We start from the raw sequence: 16,458 nt of genomic DNA, 5'->3' as shown, positions 1-16,458 counted from the left end.
AAGGGTTCCTTAAGAAGGTTCTTTATCGGGAAACCCAGCCATTGTTTTAATCAGCTACACCGATGATAAGGTGCAGGTGGACAGTATTTATACTGGGGGAGTGAGTTTAAGAGCTCGCTGCCTACTCTGGACTCAGAAGGACTCAGCTGCACTCACCCCACTACCACAGGGCATCTGGGTCACGGCCCCAGTGTAACCCATACGTTTAGGCATGCCCTGGGTGGGATTCGAACCCTGGTCTCCCGCGTGACGAGACACCGCTTTAACCAGCTACGCCGATGAAAAGCTACGGACTCACCAGAACTCAGTGTCACAGCACCACCGCGTCAGCCTCGTCCACCTCCTCAGCCCCCTGCCCCTGACCCCGGCCCGAGCCCCGGTTCTGACCCTGTTCTACCCAAGCCTGTCACCGTCTCTCCAGTGCCGGATTCGGTTCCCCCAGCACCTCCCAGAGCCTGCAGCGGGAACCGCGGGTACGTCTGCGGTCACAAACCGGACACGCCCCCAATGCACACCTGCCGCGCATCAGCTTGATTGCCTCTCCCCTACACCTCAACGCACCTGGTCCTGATCAGCCAATTGCCAGCAGGATGAGAAGCCGGGCCACACAGCCCTCAGTGCCAGATCGTTGACTCACCTAGTTGCATCCTGATCCTGCCTGACCCTCGCCCGTACAACAACCCCGCTCCTGCCCGACCCACGCCTGTATTACTACCACGCTCCTGCCTGACCATCACCTGTACGACTACCAAGTCCCCACCTGACCATCACCTGTACGACTACCACGTCCCCACCTGACCATCACCTGTACGACTACCACGTCCCCACCTGACCATCACCTGTACGACTACCACGTCCCCACCTGACCATCACCTGTACGACTACCATGTCCCTACCTGACCATCACCTGTACGACTACCACGTCCCCACCTGACCATCACCTGTACGACTACCACGTCCCCACCTGACCATCACCTGTACGACTACCACGTCCCCACCTGACCATCACCTGTACGACTACCACGTCCCCACCTGACCATCACCTGTACGACTACCACGTCCCCACCTGACCATCACCTGTACGACTACCACGTCCCCACCTGACCATCACCTGTACGACTACCACGTCCCCACCTGACCCACACCTGTTTTACTGACCATGATACTGCCTGCCCCTCCCCGGATCTCAATAAACTTGCCTACGGGCTTTCATACCAATCGTGTCTGCTCTTGGGTCCTCCACCAAAACCCTAACACTCAGTTTCACTCAGTTACACCTGTACCTTGTACATATTACAAGATCTTTGAATATGTAGTGCAAGAGAAAGAGATGGAGAGAGACAGGGCACGGAGGGTTGAGAAGCATTGTTGCCTAAACTTGATTTGCATTTGCTCCTCATCTCCCCTCAGGCTCACACTAGGGCTCAGGTGTGGGGGGCGGTTCGGCATTTGGCCGATTTGGGTCCAGTTTCCCTGACACACAATAAGCCTGGTCCTAGACTTAAAAACAGATCAAATAGGTTTCTCTATTGGAGGGGACTAGTCTTGATCTATGCCTGGGAGAGTGGCCCCTGGAGTGTCTCTCATTTGGTCACTTACGTGGTAAAGTCTTTGGTTCCCAGGTTCTCTGCTCTCCTGTGTCACTGTCCAGCTCGTGTCTGCCCACTGGTGGCTGCCATACTGGCAGGGAGGAGTGGGGCAAGGAACCACTGCCTACCCTATACACACACACACACACACACACCAGCACAGATACGCACACACACACACACACACACACACACACCAGCACAGATACACACACACACACACACACACACACAATAAATCATTAATTTGTACAGCTGTGAGCTGGTGTTGTGTTGTCATACTGAAGTTTAAATCCCTTAAAACTTCTCTCCAAGGGGATGATAAGACAGTCATAAGGGTATACAATGGTATTATTATTATTATTATTATTATTATTATTATTATTATTCTTTTATAACTGGTCGCCAATGGAAAGATCTTGAACTACTATATGTTACAAGTTTCAGATTAGTATGACCTGCCTGGTTAGATAAAGACACTGGGAGGGGGCCTCCCTCTCTAAGTGGGGGCCCTAAGCCGGCCCTTCTGTCTATGCACCTTGTTGGACTTGGCGCAGGTAAAGAAGGCGATCTGTCTCACCAATCGTCTGGGTCCGTTGTTCTGAAGCCCTTAGCGAAGGGGTTACTGGCAATCTTCAGCTGGGTGATCTGGGTGGAGAGACATAGCCCATGAAAACTGGACAGAGCAGAAAAGAAACATGCTGAAAAAGAGACGTGCACTTGCTTAAGGCAATTCTGACTTGTGGCAGAGTAGCTTTCCTAATTCTACAGGTCAGCATAATCTCTCAGCGTACAAAAGTCTGAGGTTCGAAACCTGTGACCCGTCAGTCACATATGATTCCCATCTCAGTTCAACCCCTATAGGCCTTAGCTTATCATACTCTACAGTCCCAGGTCAAATTCTGGCGTCTCCCTACCCTGTGGTTCTGGTAGGCTGTGACGGCTATGAACCGGGTCACTGGGAAGGAGAAAGAACAGAAGTTTTTGTGGGCGTGCAGCTGGCTGTCCCGGCCCGGGTCCACATAGACCACGTGGAACCGTGGCTGGTACTGGTGCATGGAGTTCAGAATCATCTGTGGAGGGTGAATAAGACGACACGTTAAAAGCATACTTCACCCAAAAACGTCAAAACTGCTGACTTTAAAAGCAGCCTTTAGGCATAGCCTAATCAGGGTTGCTTATCAGGGTCCGAATGCAAGCCCTACAAAACGTCCTGAAATGCAGACGACTGTAGGTGGCCTGTAGGAAAAGAAAAGAAAGTATTTTTTTGAGAGATAGAAAACCAGAATGTCCTGAAACAGGTCAAGGTCAAGGTCAACTTTATTTATAAAGCACGTTTTAAAATCAACCGAAGTTGCACCAAGTTGAAGTGCTGTACAATATATAAAATAAACTAAAACAAAAAACAGAATAAAGTGCACATAGTCACAGAACAATAAAAGGACAGGACACAAAACAGGACGAGGGATGTAAGCTATGAGGCCTCAAAAGCCAGTGAAAACAAGTGCGTTTTAAGCTGAGACTTAAAGAGCCCTAGGTTCTGTGCGTGTCTAATGTGTGGAGGGAGGCTGTTCCAGAGCTTTGGGCCAGCCACCGCAAAAGCTCGGTCACCCTTGGTCTTAAGTCTCGTTCTAGGGACTGTTAAAAGAGTCTCGGAGGAGGACCTCAGATGTCGCCCGAACTTGAATCAGTTCAGCCAGATAGTGGGGGGCCAAACCATGTAGAGCCTTAAAAATAAACAATAAGATTAACAGCAGAAAAGGAAGACGCGTATTCACAGAGAGAACAGCGGGTCGTGTCTTACATGTCCGTTGTCGTCTAGCAGGTTGTTGGTGAGTTTGAGCGCATCGAAGGAGACTGTTTGTTTCATCCACTGGGCGCCCCTGGCGGGGGAGTCTGGGTGGAAGTGCATCCTGCCTGGGGCCGTGACGTCCGCCCTGCCCGCCACCAGCCACGACGAGCTGTGGAACGCATACCTGGAGACACACATACACACTGAATATGTGTAGCATTTGAGTGTGCACCAGTGTGTGTGTGTTTGTGTGTGTGTGTGTGTGTGTGTGTGTGTGTGTGTGTGTGTGTGTGTGTGTGTGTGTGTGTGTGTGCATGTGTGTGTGTCACCTGTATCTCTTGTCATCCACCGGGATGAAGTCAATGAGCAGGACATACTCGGCCACAGGGTCCATCCCAGAGATACGCACCTGGAAGGTGGGGAACATCCTCCTACAGACCCCAGGAAGGTGACACCAGTCACATGTGAGCATCCATGTAGTAAGGACTACTTATACGTAGTTTCAGTGTGTGTGTGTGTGTGTTAAGATAGACAGTGTGCCTGTGTTTCTGCGAGTGGGTGTGTTTAATGCCGAGCTCACACTACAGGATTTTTCGGCCGAATTTTCCCCGATTCACCCCTCCCGACAATCGGAGGATAAATCTGTTCTGGAACGTTAAGTCGGTACCGATGTTCGGCCCAGATTATTTTGAAATGTGAGGGGTTTACTGATCCAATCATCCTTATCACCAGATTGGCTCGCAGACCCATCGGGGCCACCCCGAGAATATCAAACATGTTTGGTATTTAGATTATTACGTCACTACTTTACAAGCGAGGCAGTCGTTCGTTGCTCCCTCAGGCACAATAATATCCTGTAGTGTGTGATGAGCCGTTATTTTCAAATCTTGTAGTGTGTGCATGTTTGAGATTCCAGAGAAGAACATCTGTTAAGATTCTCCTTATGTGCGTGATGCAACCCGATTTCTAAATTCTTTCTAAATTCTAAATTTTAAATATCCTGTAGTGTGAGCCTGGTATAAGATCTAGAGGGAGAGAGATGGGTTGAGCGTGTGTGCACTCCATATAGTACTCCTACCTCCCGGACTTGGTGACGATCATCTCTGTCCCCAACTGATCAAACTGTTGCCACAGCGTGTGCATCTCCAGTTGAACTCTGACCCCGGCGACCTGCGGGGCCTTGGAGCGGGTTGACCCCTCCCGGGCGCAGCAGGGCAGCAGCAGGTCACAGCCGTGGGACAGCTGGGGACCTGCAAGTGACAGACAAATCAAATGCACATGTAGGATTCTGCAAAGAAAAACAATGATGACAGATGATTTAAAAAATACAAATCCCTGCTTACAGTACATGGTGGCAAGCTAAAACAATCTCATATTGAATCAATCATGTACAGATGTTTGGATGTTTTTGGAATACTCTGTGGATTCAAGCTTTTCTAGTGACGCTAAGGTTTACAGGGATACTGTACCTTCCATTCCGTCTGTGGTACTGCCCTGACCTCCACTGGTTCTGATTGGTCCAATCCTCAGTTCTTCAGCTGTCCAGTTCAGAGTGTGGCTGGTCTTTGATCACAGCAAGTCTCCTTACTTCAAGCAGGTTTCCTTGGTGAGCAAGAGTTTGTCCGTTTGTGCTTTGGTGCGTGTCATCTGGCTCTCTAGGATCCCGGTCACCGATTCTGATTGGCCAGCTTGTGGCATGGTTCACAGTAGCCCATTTTTGCCGCGGCGAAGGGCTGTGCTTTAAGATAAGTCCAGCAGGAATCCTTCACTGGCCAGAGCGCGTGTGTCTCAGGGCTCTGTGTTGTGACTGGGTCTAGAGCTGAATCCCACCCGCTAGCCGCTTTTATACATGAACTCACACTCAGGGGACCGCATCCTCGCCTCATCCATTACTAAAACTCTGCCGATGACATGCTCTAATCACACACACACACACAGGGACAAAACACAGACACCCACACACACACACACGCACGCCACATGTGCACACAGACACACGCACACACGCACACACGCACACACACACACACACACACGCACGCACACACACACACAGAGGGACAAACACAGACACTCACATCAGGAGACACACACGCACACACAAATTCAAAAACATTTATTGTTGTATTTGAAATATACTGAAAGCTAACTCACTTTCAGTCTGATTTCTCCATGGTATAGGTCATTAAAAACCCTTGAGCCGGCCCTGCTATCGAGTGAGGACAGGTTTCAGACTCCAGATGCCCTGCTGCCATTGATCCCACCTGCCTCTTCTCCTGTAATTTCAACACAGCACTAATTACACAGTCAGTGACAACACAGGGACTACCCTAAAGGATCACCCAGCCTTCATCCCTAATCTCTGCGTCTGGCTGTGGCCTGGACCGGGCCTCTGGCACTGCCGGCTCACTTTACTGTTGCATAGAATGAAAGAGGATCCAAAGTACTTTTATGTATCAGAAAACCTTTAGAGAACCAGACTCAGTCTGAGGCAGGGGAAGTTGATAGTTGGTCCCTATAATAGACAACCATTGACCAGCATTAAAAGTGTGATGCATGTGTGTGTGTGTGTGTGTGTGTGTGTGTGTGTGTGTGTGTGTGTGTGTGTGTGTGTGTGTGTGTGTGTGTGTATGTGCGCAAGTGTGTGTGTGTGTGTGTGTGTGTGTGTGTGTGTGTGCGTGTGTGTGTGTGTGCGAGTGTGTGTGTGTGTGTATTTGTGGTTTTCTGCAGGTGTGTGTGTGTGTGTGAGAGTGTGTGTGCGCGCCCATGCTCGTGTGTGTGCGTGCATGCGCCGGTGTGTGTCTTGCCCCAGCTGCGTGTGTGATAGGACAGTGTTGAGGGGAGCAGCCTGAGGGGTACAGAGCAGAGCACCAGATCCCCATCCATCTACCCTCCTCTCTAATGAAACTTTACTGCATCACAGCTCGTCAATACACTGACACTGTCCTCTGATCTAGCCATCCATCATGCCTTTACCACCATCAACACCATTACTAATATCCAAATAGGCTATAACTAATACATACACTCTCAATCATCTGCTCTTGTGATAATCAGATACCCATGTATTATCAAATCAATATGCTGTTCACAACATACTTTTTCTGAACTGAGAAGTAAATAATACACTAACTAAATCTATATGTATGTATCTAATCTAATTTAATCTAATCTAATCTTATCTAATCTAATCTAGTTCCGACCTCGCAATCTGATTGGTGAAGAGCCGTTGTATATGCCACGATACACCACGGGCAAAGCCTCTTTATCGTTCTATGTGAAATATTACTGCGCCAATTATTACTGCATGTAAAAACCTTAGTTTTTAGGTTGGTCAGGAGCATTAGTTTGGTTGCTAGGGCTCATTGTTCGTTGCTTTGAAACTCCATAGCAACATGATAGTTTGATGAACTACCTCTCTTGGCGGAGTTCAGTAAAATCGATATTAAGGCATTGAAATAGTAGGTATTTATCCCATAAATGTTTCCCGATGATGTAACCGTTGTATAAAAGCAATAACTCACTTGAGGGTTGTGGTATATGGCCAATATACCATGGGTTGTGCTTCTCTACTCTATCTATTTGTCTGTCTGTCTGTCTGTCTGTCTGTCTGTCTGTCTGTCTGTCTGTCTGTCTGTCTGTCTGTCTAGTAAATAAAAAAAATGATTGTCAGCAAGCCTTGTAGTCAAGACCAAAGACATCTACATGTTCAGTTTAACTAAAATTATACATTTGGATGGGGTAGGCAGCTACATCTGTCAAATGTCACCCTATAAGGTCACTTCCTATGAGGTCACTTCCCTTTGTAGTGAAAACCCCTGAAGGGCCGTTCCAAGAAACACTTGTTTGAGAGGCCCTGTGTGTGTGACTGTGTGTGTATGTTTGTAATTATCTGCAAGTGTTTGTGTGATTGTGTGTGTGTGTGTGTGTGTGTGTGTGTATATGTGTGTGTGTGTATGTGTGTGTGTGAGAGAGAGAGAGAGAGAGAGAGAGAGAGAGAGAGGTAGAGGAAGAGGCCAGTTGTCTGCTTCGCATCTTCTGTAAGGATCTCGGATCCAAAAACAGTTCCTCAAAGTATTTTTGTGTGGGGACACAAAGGTATGTGAAGCTCATAGAAACCCAGAGGAAGAACAAGCTGGGGCATGCTGGGAGGTTCTCTCTGTATGACAACACTGAGGAGAACTATGTAATGGTGATCTTCAGACAACTGACCACAGAAGACAACGGGACCTACTGGTGTGGAGTGGACAACGTACCATATCACACAGAGATTAATCTGTATGTGCGTAGTACTAAGTGTTGTGAGAGGTCAGTCGCAGTGCCTGCTAACCTGCGGAGCGATGCCACCATCAGCTGCAACTACCCACAATTCCACAGAAATAGCACCAGATACTTCTGCAGGGAAGTTGACCAGAAAACTTGCGGGCACAATATCAGTACGTACTCTTTGCTGGTCAAAAAGACATTAAGCAAGGAGGGAAGGTTCTCAATGTCTGACAACACAACAACAAAGGTCTTCACTGTGACCATCTCTGGCCTGACAGAAAAGGGCGCTGGGACTTACTGGTGTGGGGTGAAAACTGAAAGAAAGAATTTGGAGTATGTATCACTTATCACACGGGTACAACTGCAGGTCATACCGTCCATAACTTTTCCATCCAGCTCAGCGACCCCATGGTACCTCTCTCCACCACCATCTCCCTCCATGACGACTATGGATTCAGGATTGCTGTGGCTATCATTGTGGTGCTGTCAACAGCCGCTTGGTTTGTAATCTCCAGATGGAGAGGGGGGAGCATACCTGACACACACACAAGAAACTAAACTGGAGAAACTCAAACTGCCAACCAGGACTGCATCTCCCAAAACCTGAACCTCCAAATGACCAACCAGGACTGTATCTCCCAAAACCTGAACGCCAAAATTACCAGCCAGGACCCCCTTTACCAAAACATTCACCCCTAATCTGCCAACCAAGGCTGCATCTACGAAAACCTAAACACCCAAACTATCAGCCAGGACTTTATCTTCCAAAACCTGAACCCCCAAACTACTAGCCAGGACTGCATCTCCCAAAACCTGAACCCCCAAACTACCAACCAGGACTGCATCTCCCAAAACCTGAACCCCCAAACTACCAACCAGGACTGCATCAACCTGAACCCCTAAACTACCAACCAGGACTGCATCAACCTGAACCCCCAAACTACCAGCCAGGACTGCATCTCCCAAAACCTGAACCCCCAAACTACCAACCAGGACTGCATCTCCCAAAACCTGAACCCCCAAACTACCAACCAGGACTGCATCAACCTGAACCCCTAAACTACCAACCAGGACTGCATCAACCTGAACCCCCAAACTACCAGCCAGGACTGCATCTCCCAAAACCTGAACCCCCAAACTACCAACCAGGACTGCATCAACCTGAACCCCTAAACTACCAACCAGGACTGCATCAACCTGAACCCCCAAACTACCAACCAGGACTGCATCAACCTGAACCCCCAAACTACCAACCAGGACTGCAGCAACCTGAACCCCCAAACTACCAACCAGGACTGCATCAACCTGAACCCCTAAACTACCAACCAGGACTGCATCAACCTGAACCCCCAAACTACCAACCAGGACTGCATCTCCTAAAACCCGAACCCCCAAACTACCAATCAGGACTGCATCTCCCAAAACCTGAACCCCCAAACTACCAACCAGGACTGCATCTACCAAAGCCTGGAACTGATTCTACTTGATTGGTTTACTTTTGTTCACTGCGCTTTCCAGCGCAAATAGTACCCCCCTAAATGTAACTGGTCATCATGACATCATAGAGAGGGGTTTCTGAATATAGAGGGGTCTGGTCTGGTCTGGTCTGGGTTTGGTTCTGGTTCTGGTTCTGGTTCTGGTTCTGGTTCTGGTTCTGGTTCTGGTTCTGGTTCTGGTTCTGGTTCTGGTTCTGTTCTGGTTCTGGTTCTGGGTCTGATCTTGTCTGGTCTTGTTCTGGTTCTGGTTCTGGTCTGGACTGGGTCTGGATCTGGTCTGGGTCTAGTCTGGTTCTGGGTCTTACAATTCTCTCTGAACAATCAACAGTCTGTAGTGTTTACATGACCACGCTACAGCTCACTTGAGACCCCTCACCTTGCCTCTACTCACCTTTTTTGCAGTGGAAATCCCCAAAAAGCAAGTTGAGTAGAGTTGAGTAAGTTTTTGTTGTAATGGAAATGGGGCATAACTCATCACTCTAAAATGGTCTTCTGTGGTGTTGGCATGCTAATTTGAGACATCCGTCCGGTTTGAGCTAGCTTCAAGCGCATTGTGTTGCCTCTGGGTATGAAATGCGCTATACAAATAAAGCTTTGATTTGATTTGATTTGATTTGATTTGATTGATTCAAACCACAGCATTTGCTCAGAGCTCTGCAAGCTACTTCCTTCCAGTCAGGTGTCACGTTTACAATAGAATATGATTTTATTTTTCTAAGGGGGAACTTTAGGTGTGGCATTAATGTAGCAGAATCATCACCAATATCACAAATATCCTCAACAATATCACCAATGTCCTCACCAATATCAGCCCCACCTTGTATTATTGTTATCGATGTTAGATAGTCATCACAACCATTATTATCATTGATTTCTATGTGACTATTTTACAGTATCTTGTAAGTGAATAGATGTACAGTATAGTGGGTCAATAAATGTGTAGTAACTGTGTAATTTTCATTGTTTTTGGAGATGATTGACTGTTCATATATGAGTTCATATATGATTTATTAATTTACCTTATCTTACCTTTTCTTAACTGATACTATTCAGAATTTAAACTGTTTGTCATGTATTATACTTTATTAAAACAAAATTTTGAAAGAACTGTTGACATACTATGTGAAGTATTGCTTACCCAGGTGATAGTCAGCAAGGCTTTAAAGTCAAGTATCTACAATTCTACACAAGTACAATAAACCTACAGATACACCTGTCCTGTACCAATCATAATTTATAATGCAACAACACCAAACGGTAAAATAAGAGAGAAGAGCAGGTATAGTATGAAACAGTTTGATGTTTATTAAGGTGTATTTGTTGAGGCACAGTTTTCACCCAACAAGCTGTTTCAGGTACTTCCAGTCAACATTCACATTCACAATAACACAAGTCTTGATGGCCGTAACACAGGTTAACCACTGTGCGTGATGTTTGTGACGTGTGTGAGTGTGGGTGAGTGTGGGTGGGTGTGTGTGTACTGGTGCTTGTGTGTGCTTGAGCACCTGTGTGAGGCGTGTGTGTGTACGTGAGTCCCGCCATGGTGTTGCAGAAAAAGTCAGGCATCAGTGTGTGGCGTGGGGGTGAGGGTGAGGGAAGGAGAGATGAAGTGATGGGGATGGAGGAGAAAGAAAGGTCGGAGGTTGTCAGGGTTGGGGGGCGGGGTTTATGCCTTGATGGCTGCGCTGATGCTTTCGTACAGAGCCATGAGCTTGGCCTTGGCTTCCTCCGCAGCAGGGCCCACCGTCTCCCTCAGGGTCTGCAGCTGAGGAGCCACCTTCCCCTGGAGGTCCCCACTGTTGATGGTCTCCCTCAGCCTGCCCATGGCCTGGGTCATCTGCTCCTTGTACTCCTCTGCGTAGGGGGCGACCATGGTCCTCAGCTCCTCCAGACGCGCGGTCAGCTTGGCGCGGACGGTCTCCACCATGGGCACCAGCACGGACTTGGTCTCCTCCACGTTGGCGCTCACCCTGGACTTCATATCTTCCATGACGGGTTCCATCTTGGCCTTCAGGGCGTCAATGTTCTGCCTGTGCCTGGCGATGTACTCCTGGATCATGGGCTCCAGCTTGGCGCGGTACTCCTCCAGGTGCTTCTCCAGGGTGACCTTCAGCTCGGCGCGCTTGGGCTCCAGCTGCTTGCGCAGCTCCTCAACATCGGCGGACACCTGGTTGCGCACGGCTGCGACGGCGTCCCCCAGCTGGCCGGCGACGGCATCGCTGTAGGGGGCCAGGGATGCGGAGGCAGTCTTGACGTAGGCCTGCAGGCCGTCAAGGCCCACGGTCACCTTATCCCTGGGGGGGGGGGGGGGGATAGACAGTAGGGAGGGAGGGAAGGAGGGAGGAGGGCGAGATTGGGTTAGAGGTGTGTGACAGTGTTGTGTGGAATGAATGAATGAATGAATGAATGAATGAGTGAGGGGATGGGATGCAGTGGACTTTTGAATGAATGAATGAATGAATGAATGAATGAATGAATGAATGAATGAATGAATGAATGAACTAATAAATTAATTAATTAATTAAGTTTGTCCTCACTTGTACTCTTTGTACTCCGTGTCGTCCAGGTTGTTGAGGGCTTTCTGCGCCGACTCCTTCACCTGATCCATGTACAACAGCAAGGCTGCCCTCACATGCGCCAGCTGGCTGGGAGGAGCATCAGCCTGCAGGGTACGGGCCTGGGTGCCTGGGGGGAGGAGGGGTGGTGACGAGGGGTGAGGAAGGGGAGGGGGGGGGGTAGAGGAGGGGAAAGAAAGGGTCAGGCTCTGTTGATAGTGAACATTGTCCTCATTGGACTGAGGACTGCAATAGCACTGAATTGTCGCCTCTGTGGATGGAACTTCAATAAAGCCCCCAAAACTGAGTGACATTTAATTGTCATTGTCACAGTATGAAAACGTACCTACATGTCAAGATATCAACTTTAATCAGGTCTGTCTGAGTGTGAGTGAGTGAGTGTGCGTGTGTGAGGTGTGTAGAGTAGCAGTGTAGCCACAGAGCTGCAGTACCTACCAACGGCCAGCAGAAGGGCAAGAGCGAGAGCCAGGAACTTCATGGTGGCTGAAGAGTGACAAGAGCAGAGAGGGCCGTGAGTGTGGAGGGGTGGACTCACCGGTTCTATCATACAGCACTGTGGATATGGGCTGGTTCAAAGACTAAGTATATTTAGAGCATCCACAGTTTACAGTGTGAAATACTTATGCAGAGAAAACATTTTTAAGAAAGCACTACGCTAACTTTAACTATGCACCAATCCAGTGAGAGCTAAAATGAGTCACAAATTAAAGACATTGGAGAAACACCAGATCCAACCTCTGCCCTGACTGCCCTCAATCCCTCCATTTACCCTGTGGCATATGTCATCCTATCAAGAGCACCTCTAATCTGCCCAGATTAGGCCCAAGCACATAGGGTTATCCTGCTCCTATATTGAGATTAGCCCTGGACTACAACTCTAAACTCTAATCTATTCTATTCTGTGTTAAAACAAGCGTGCACACCCACACACACACACACACACACACACACATACACACACACACACACACACATAGCTGAAGGACTGGCTGGCCAACTGTTTACTGACCGAGTGTGTCCCTATCCAGAGGTCAGTTCAACTCTATAGCCAATACAGGGTAGCCCATCTCTGACAAAATGTCACAGAAATGCAATGAGATTATCAAAAGGAGAGTTCAATTTACTACATTTCATCTCATTTATACTAGAGAGTACACTGAAGTTTACCTCATTTATACTAGAGAGTACACTGAAGTTTACCTCATGTATACTAGAGAGTACACTGAAGTTTACCTCATTTATACTAAAGAGTACACTGAAGTTTACCTCATTTACAGTGACGACAAGTGGAGTAAAAGAAATAAAAGATAAAACAGTACTACAATTGAATTGAGTCTTCCATGTAAAATGCAACATACATAAATGATTAAAAAAAATACTTTAAAACTACAAATAAAAATAAAATTGATACAAAGTAGTTTAAACATACATTAAAATCCTCAAATAAAAAGAGCCAACAGTTTGCAGCCAGAAAAGTGACTCTAGTCTGCCTGTAAGTTATCCAGGCCCAGCTCTCTAAGTCTTCTCCCCCAGCAGTTGGATCTAGACCAGCAGTGACCCCAGCAGCCCTATCAGCCCTGGCTCTCTTACCTGTGTGGTGTGGGTCTTGACGAGACTGAAGTTCTGGAGGCGCCGCTGTCTCTTTTATAGGACTCTGAGCGGCAGAAGGGGAGATGGGGGGGGGGTGAGGTGGAGCTGGACCTCACCCCCGCTGTGTCCTACGACAGGAGACGGGTACAATGGTCATTTGGGGAGCGGAGCATTCAGGGAGAGTCAGCAAAGATACACTATTACCACATCAAACACTCTCTCTCTCTCTCTCTCTCTCTCTCTCTCACACACACACACACACTCACACACACACACACACACACACACACACACACACACACACACACACACACAGGCATCTTCATACTAAGTACACTTAACAAATAAATAAACTATCTTACAAATACTGTAGTAAATGCATAATATTGCATATTCAAAATGTGAATGTTAAACAGCAGATAAAACTCTCTGCTCCTCTAAATGCATTTGTTACTGTAGTTCAAGGTGGTTTATTTGTCATATATACAGATACCAACTATATTGAAATGCTTCCCCTGGCAGCATGTTATAGTCCATTGTTGACCATAACGTTATATTCTAAACACACACACACACACACACTCACACACACACACACACACACACACATATGGCTCACAAACACACACACACACACACACACTAAGCAATTTTCACAAGACACACCGATTCATTGATCAAAGTATCCTGCTTTTCCCATGTGTTTCTGTGAGTGCTTACTACCAGATTCAATCTAGATGATTGAATTTCCCAGGCCTTGTCCTCGTCTGGCCTGTGTCCTGCATGAGCGAGCTGACTACCATTGTGTGTCCTCAGCCAGGCACCACCGCATCGTCATCATAGTAACTCAGCTGTCCTGAAGTCACTCGGGCTTCTTTATACATCTATAAATATTCCATAACCCATACATCCGTGGCTGGATGCATGACATAGAAATAAACCAAATTTACAATTCAATAAATGTCAGTACATATTCTACGGAGTTGTTCAAGAGATTTTTTTAAATGTTTATTCAGACTACTTCTCTAAACTCCTTGTTGGGATGGTTCTTCAGCCAGCCCAGCCCCAGGGGACCTACGGCTGCTCGTCCCCTGACCGGTCTCCAGAGACGCCATTGTGAGGTGTGAGAAAAGAGGGGACGGAGACAGGGAGACGGGCGAGACAGCAGCGGAGACGACAGGGGGACAGTGTGTGTGGGGGGGTGGGGGGTGGGGGGGCAAAGGCTAGACTGTAGGAGGGAGACGGAGAGATGGGGGGGAGGGGGGTGCACTAGACAGCAGGGGAGACAGGGGTAAGAGGGAGAGAGAGAGATAGGGGCAGAGAACAGAAAATGGGGGAGGTTTGTAGGGGAGAGAGGGAGAGAGAAAGAGGTGAGGAAGAAGAGAAGAGTGAGAGTTTGTGTCTTGTAGCAGTGGGGGGGCCCGACGGCAGATGGCTGCAGGGCTGGTGATTAGGATCTTGATGCTATCAGTGATCAAACCAAAAGCAGAGCACTTGATTGGCCAATCTTGATTAGTCCTCTTGTCACTCTCAAATGAAAGGCTATTGGATCACCATTTGTTTGCTAGTGTGCTTGTGCGTGTGTGTGTGTGTGTGTGTGTGTGTGTGTGTGTGTGTGTGTGTGTGTGTGTGTGTGTGTGTGTGTGTGTGTGTGCGTGTGTGTGTGTGTGTGTGTCTTTCCCAATGTTGACATGGTGGTTGAATGTTGCCAACTCTGTCAAACCCAACAAGAGAGCTAGTTTAATCCTGGCAAATTAATCAAACTATAATAATCACAATCACTTTCTAGACTGTAGTCTATATGGGTGGGACAAAGTTTGCTTAGTTTTCTAACACACATACACAAACACACACACACACACGACACACACACACACACACACACACACACACAGAGGGCATCAGGTCCATCTTTATAAAACATACTGCTGTAATAAGGACACAGTGTATCTATGCAGCCATTAAAATTATTGCTAGATTCTCTCCTGTGTGACTGTGTATCTGGGTGCTGTGTGTGTGTGTGTGTGTGTGTGTGTGTGTGTGTGTGTGTGTGTGTGTGTGTGTGTGTGTGTGTGAGTGTGTGTGAGTGCATGTGTGTGCGCCTGTGCGGGTATGTGTGTGCCACATGGTGATGAATAGGTCAAAGGATCTGTGTTGAGCTGTGGTTTGTTCAGTCACCAGTGGACTTTGTCACCATGGCTTCGTGTCAGTAGTAGAATTGGAATCTCCTTGGCCTCACAGTCCTCAGAACTGGCTTCTTTTGGTGTTTATTTGGCTTTGTAGTACAAGCCATCCCAAATGCTTCTTGATGTCCATAGCCTGTAAATTATCATGGGTCAACAATCAGGCCTGTTTGTGTTTTGGCCCTCAGTAGAGATTAAGGTCTGTGGCCTGTGGTCTAAATCAAGGTTATGGGGACAGTTGGCTGCACTGAGCTCCAGAACATACAGAGACAATCCTAGTTAGGGTTATTGGGTCTGAATAGATGTCATTCCCTTTGTCAATACTATTTATGAGGAGAATGGTGCCCCAGTAACTCAATGGGTAGCGGTGCGTACCATATAAAGGCTAGTCTTCACCACAGCGGTGTGGGTTCGGTTTGCTGCATGTATTCCCCTCTCTCTCTCTCCCACCTTTCCTGTCTGTCCTTACACTGTCCTAGCCTAATAAAAAGCAGAAATGCCTTATAAATATATCTTTAAAAACTATTTATGAGGAGAATATAACCAAATCCATCCATTTTAATCCATCCATATTTCCCGGTGATCTGATTATCTGACCACTGAAATAATAAACTTCAGCTACAATCCAGAACCGCAAACGAGCCGTGAGAAGAAAGCGGGACTCATTCAAGCGGTTAACCCTTTTAACCCTGAAAGTAGAGTGACAACATTTTGAATATTAATTGGATTTTCCCTATAATACTAGAAAGCGCAGTTTCTCAGCTTTCAGCAAGTGTTGGAGTGAGGAATTTTTTAGATTTGTTAGATATTTTTTTAGATTATTACATTTTTGTTAGATATTTTTAAAATGTTGCCGGTGTCGTGGTCGTATCGAAAGGGTTAACGGGTTAATGAGTGGAATACCGTGGGGACTGCAGGACAGATAAGCAGCGAGAGCTCTATCTCTCTTGGCCAATAATGACAGAG

At 47.4% G+C, this 16,458-nt stretch overlaps 2 protein-coding genes across 2 annotated transcripts; both read right to left on the bottom strand.

The window, feature by feature from the left end:
• Window positions 1-2,165: 2,165 nt before the first annotated feature.
• LOC311311352 (T-box transcription factor TBX1) lies at window positions 2,166-5,271 on the bottom strand (the record flags this gene model as incomplete). Its single annotated transcript, XM_084441041.1, has 6 exons — window positions 2,166-2,237; window positions 2,507-2,662; window positions 3,394-3,565; window positions 3,711-3,812; window positions 4,460-4,631; window positions 5,241-5,271. 6 exons carry the CDS (start codon window positions 5,269-5,271, stop codon window positions 2,166-2,168), a joined length of 705 nt encoding a protein of 234 aa, XP_084297167.1.
• Window positions 5,272-10,425: 5,154 nt separating this feature from the next.
• Window positions 10,426-13,399, bottom strand: LOC311311843 (uncharacterized protein). The gene is made up of 4 exons (XM_084441625.1): window positions 13,310-13,399; window positions 12,155-12,202; window positions 11,681-11,828; window positions 10,426-11,437 (listed from the first exon to the last, which is right to left on the bottom strand). The coding sequence occupies exons 2-4, from the start codon at window positions 12,195-12,197 to the stop codon at window positions 10,810-10,812; spliced, it is 819 nt and encodes a 272-aa protein (XP_084297751.1). The 5' UTR covers window positions 12,198-12,202; window positions 13,310-13,399; the 3' UTR covers window positions 10,426-10,809.
• Window positions 13,400-16,458: the final 3,059 nt, after the last annotated feature.

The sequence above is a fragment of the Borostomias antarcticus genome (genome assembly GCF_949987555.1).
Source record: "Borostomias antarcticus genome assembly, chromosome: 1".
Taxonomy (NCBI): domain Eukaryota; kingdom Metazoa; phylum Chordata; class Actinopteri; order Stomiiformes; family Stomiidae; genus Borostomias; species Borostomias antarcticus.
The sequence above is the reverse complement of the archived record's forward strand: the minus strand, read 5'-3'. Positions and strand labels throughout refer to the sequence as shown.

Bases quoted from the DNA above. Each gene is read 5' to 3' on its own strand.
- LOC311311843 (XM_084441625.1), bottom strand. From the start codon at position 12,197: ATGAAGTTCCTGGCTCTCGCTCTTGCCCTTCTGCTGGCCGTTG. The intron at 11,829-12,154 runs GTAGGTACTGCA...TCCTCCCCCCAG, and splicing joins TGCCCTTCTGCTGGCCGTTG to GCACCCAGGCCCGTACCCTG. The intron at 11,438-11,680 runs GTGAGGACAAAC...CCCCCCCCCCAG, and splicing joins ACGGAGTACAAAGAGTACAA to GGATAAGGTGACCGTGGGCC.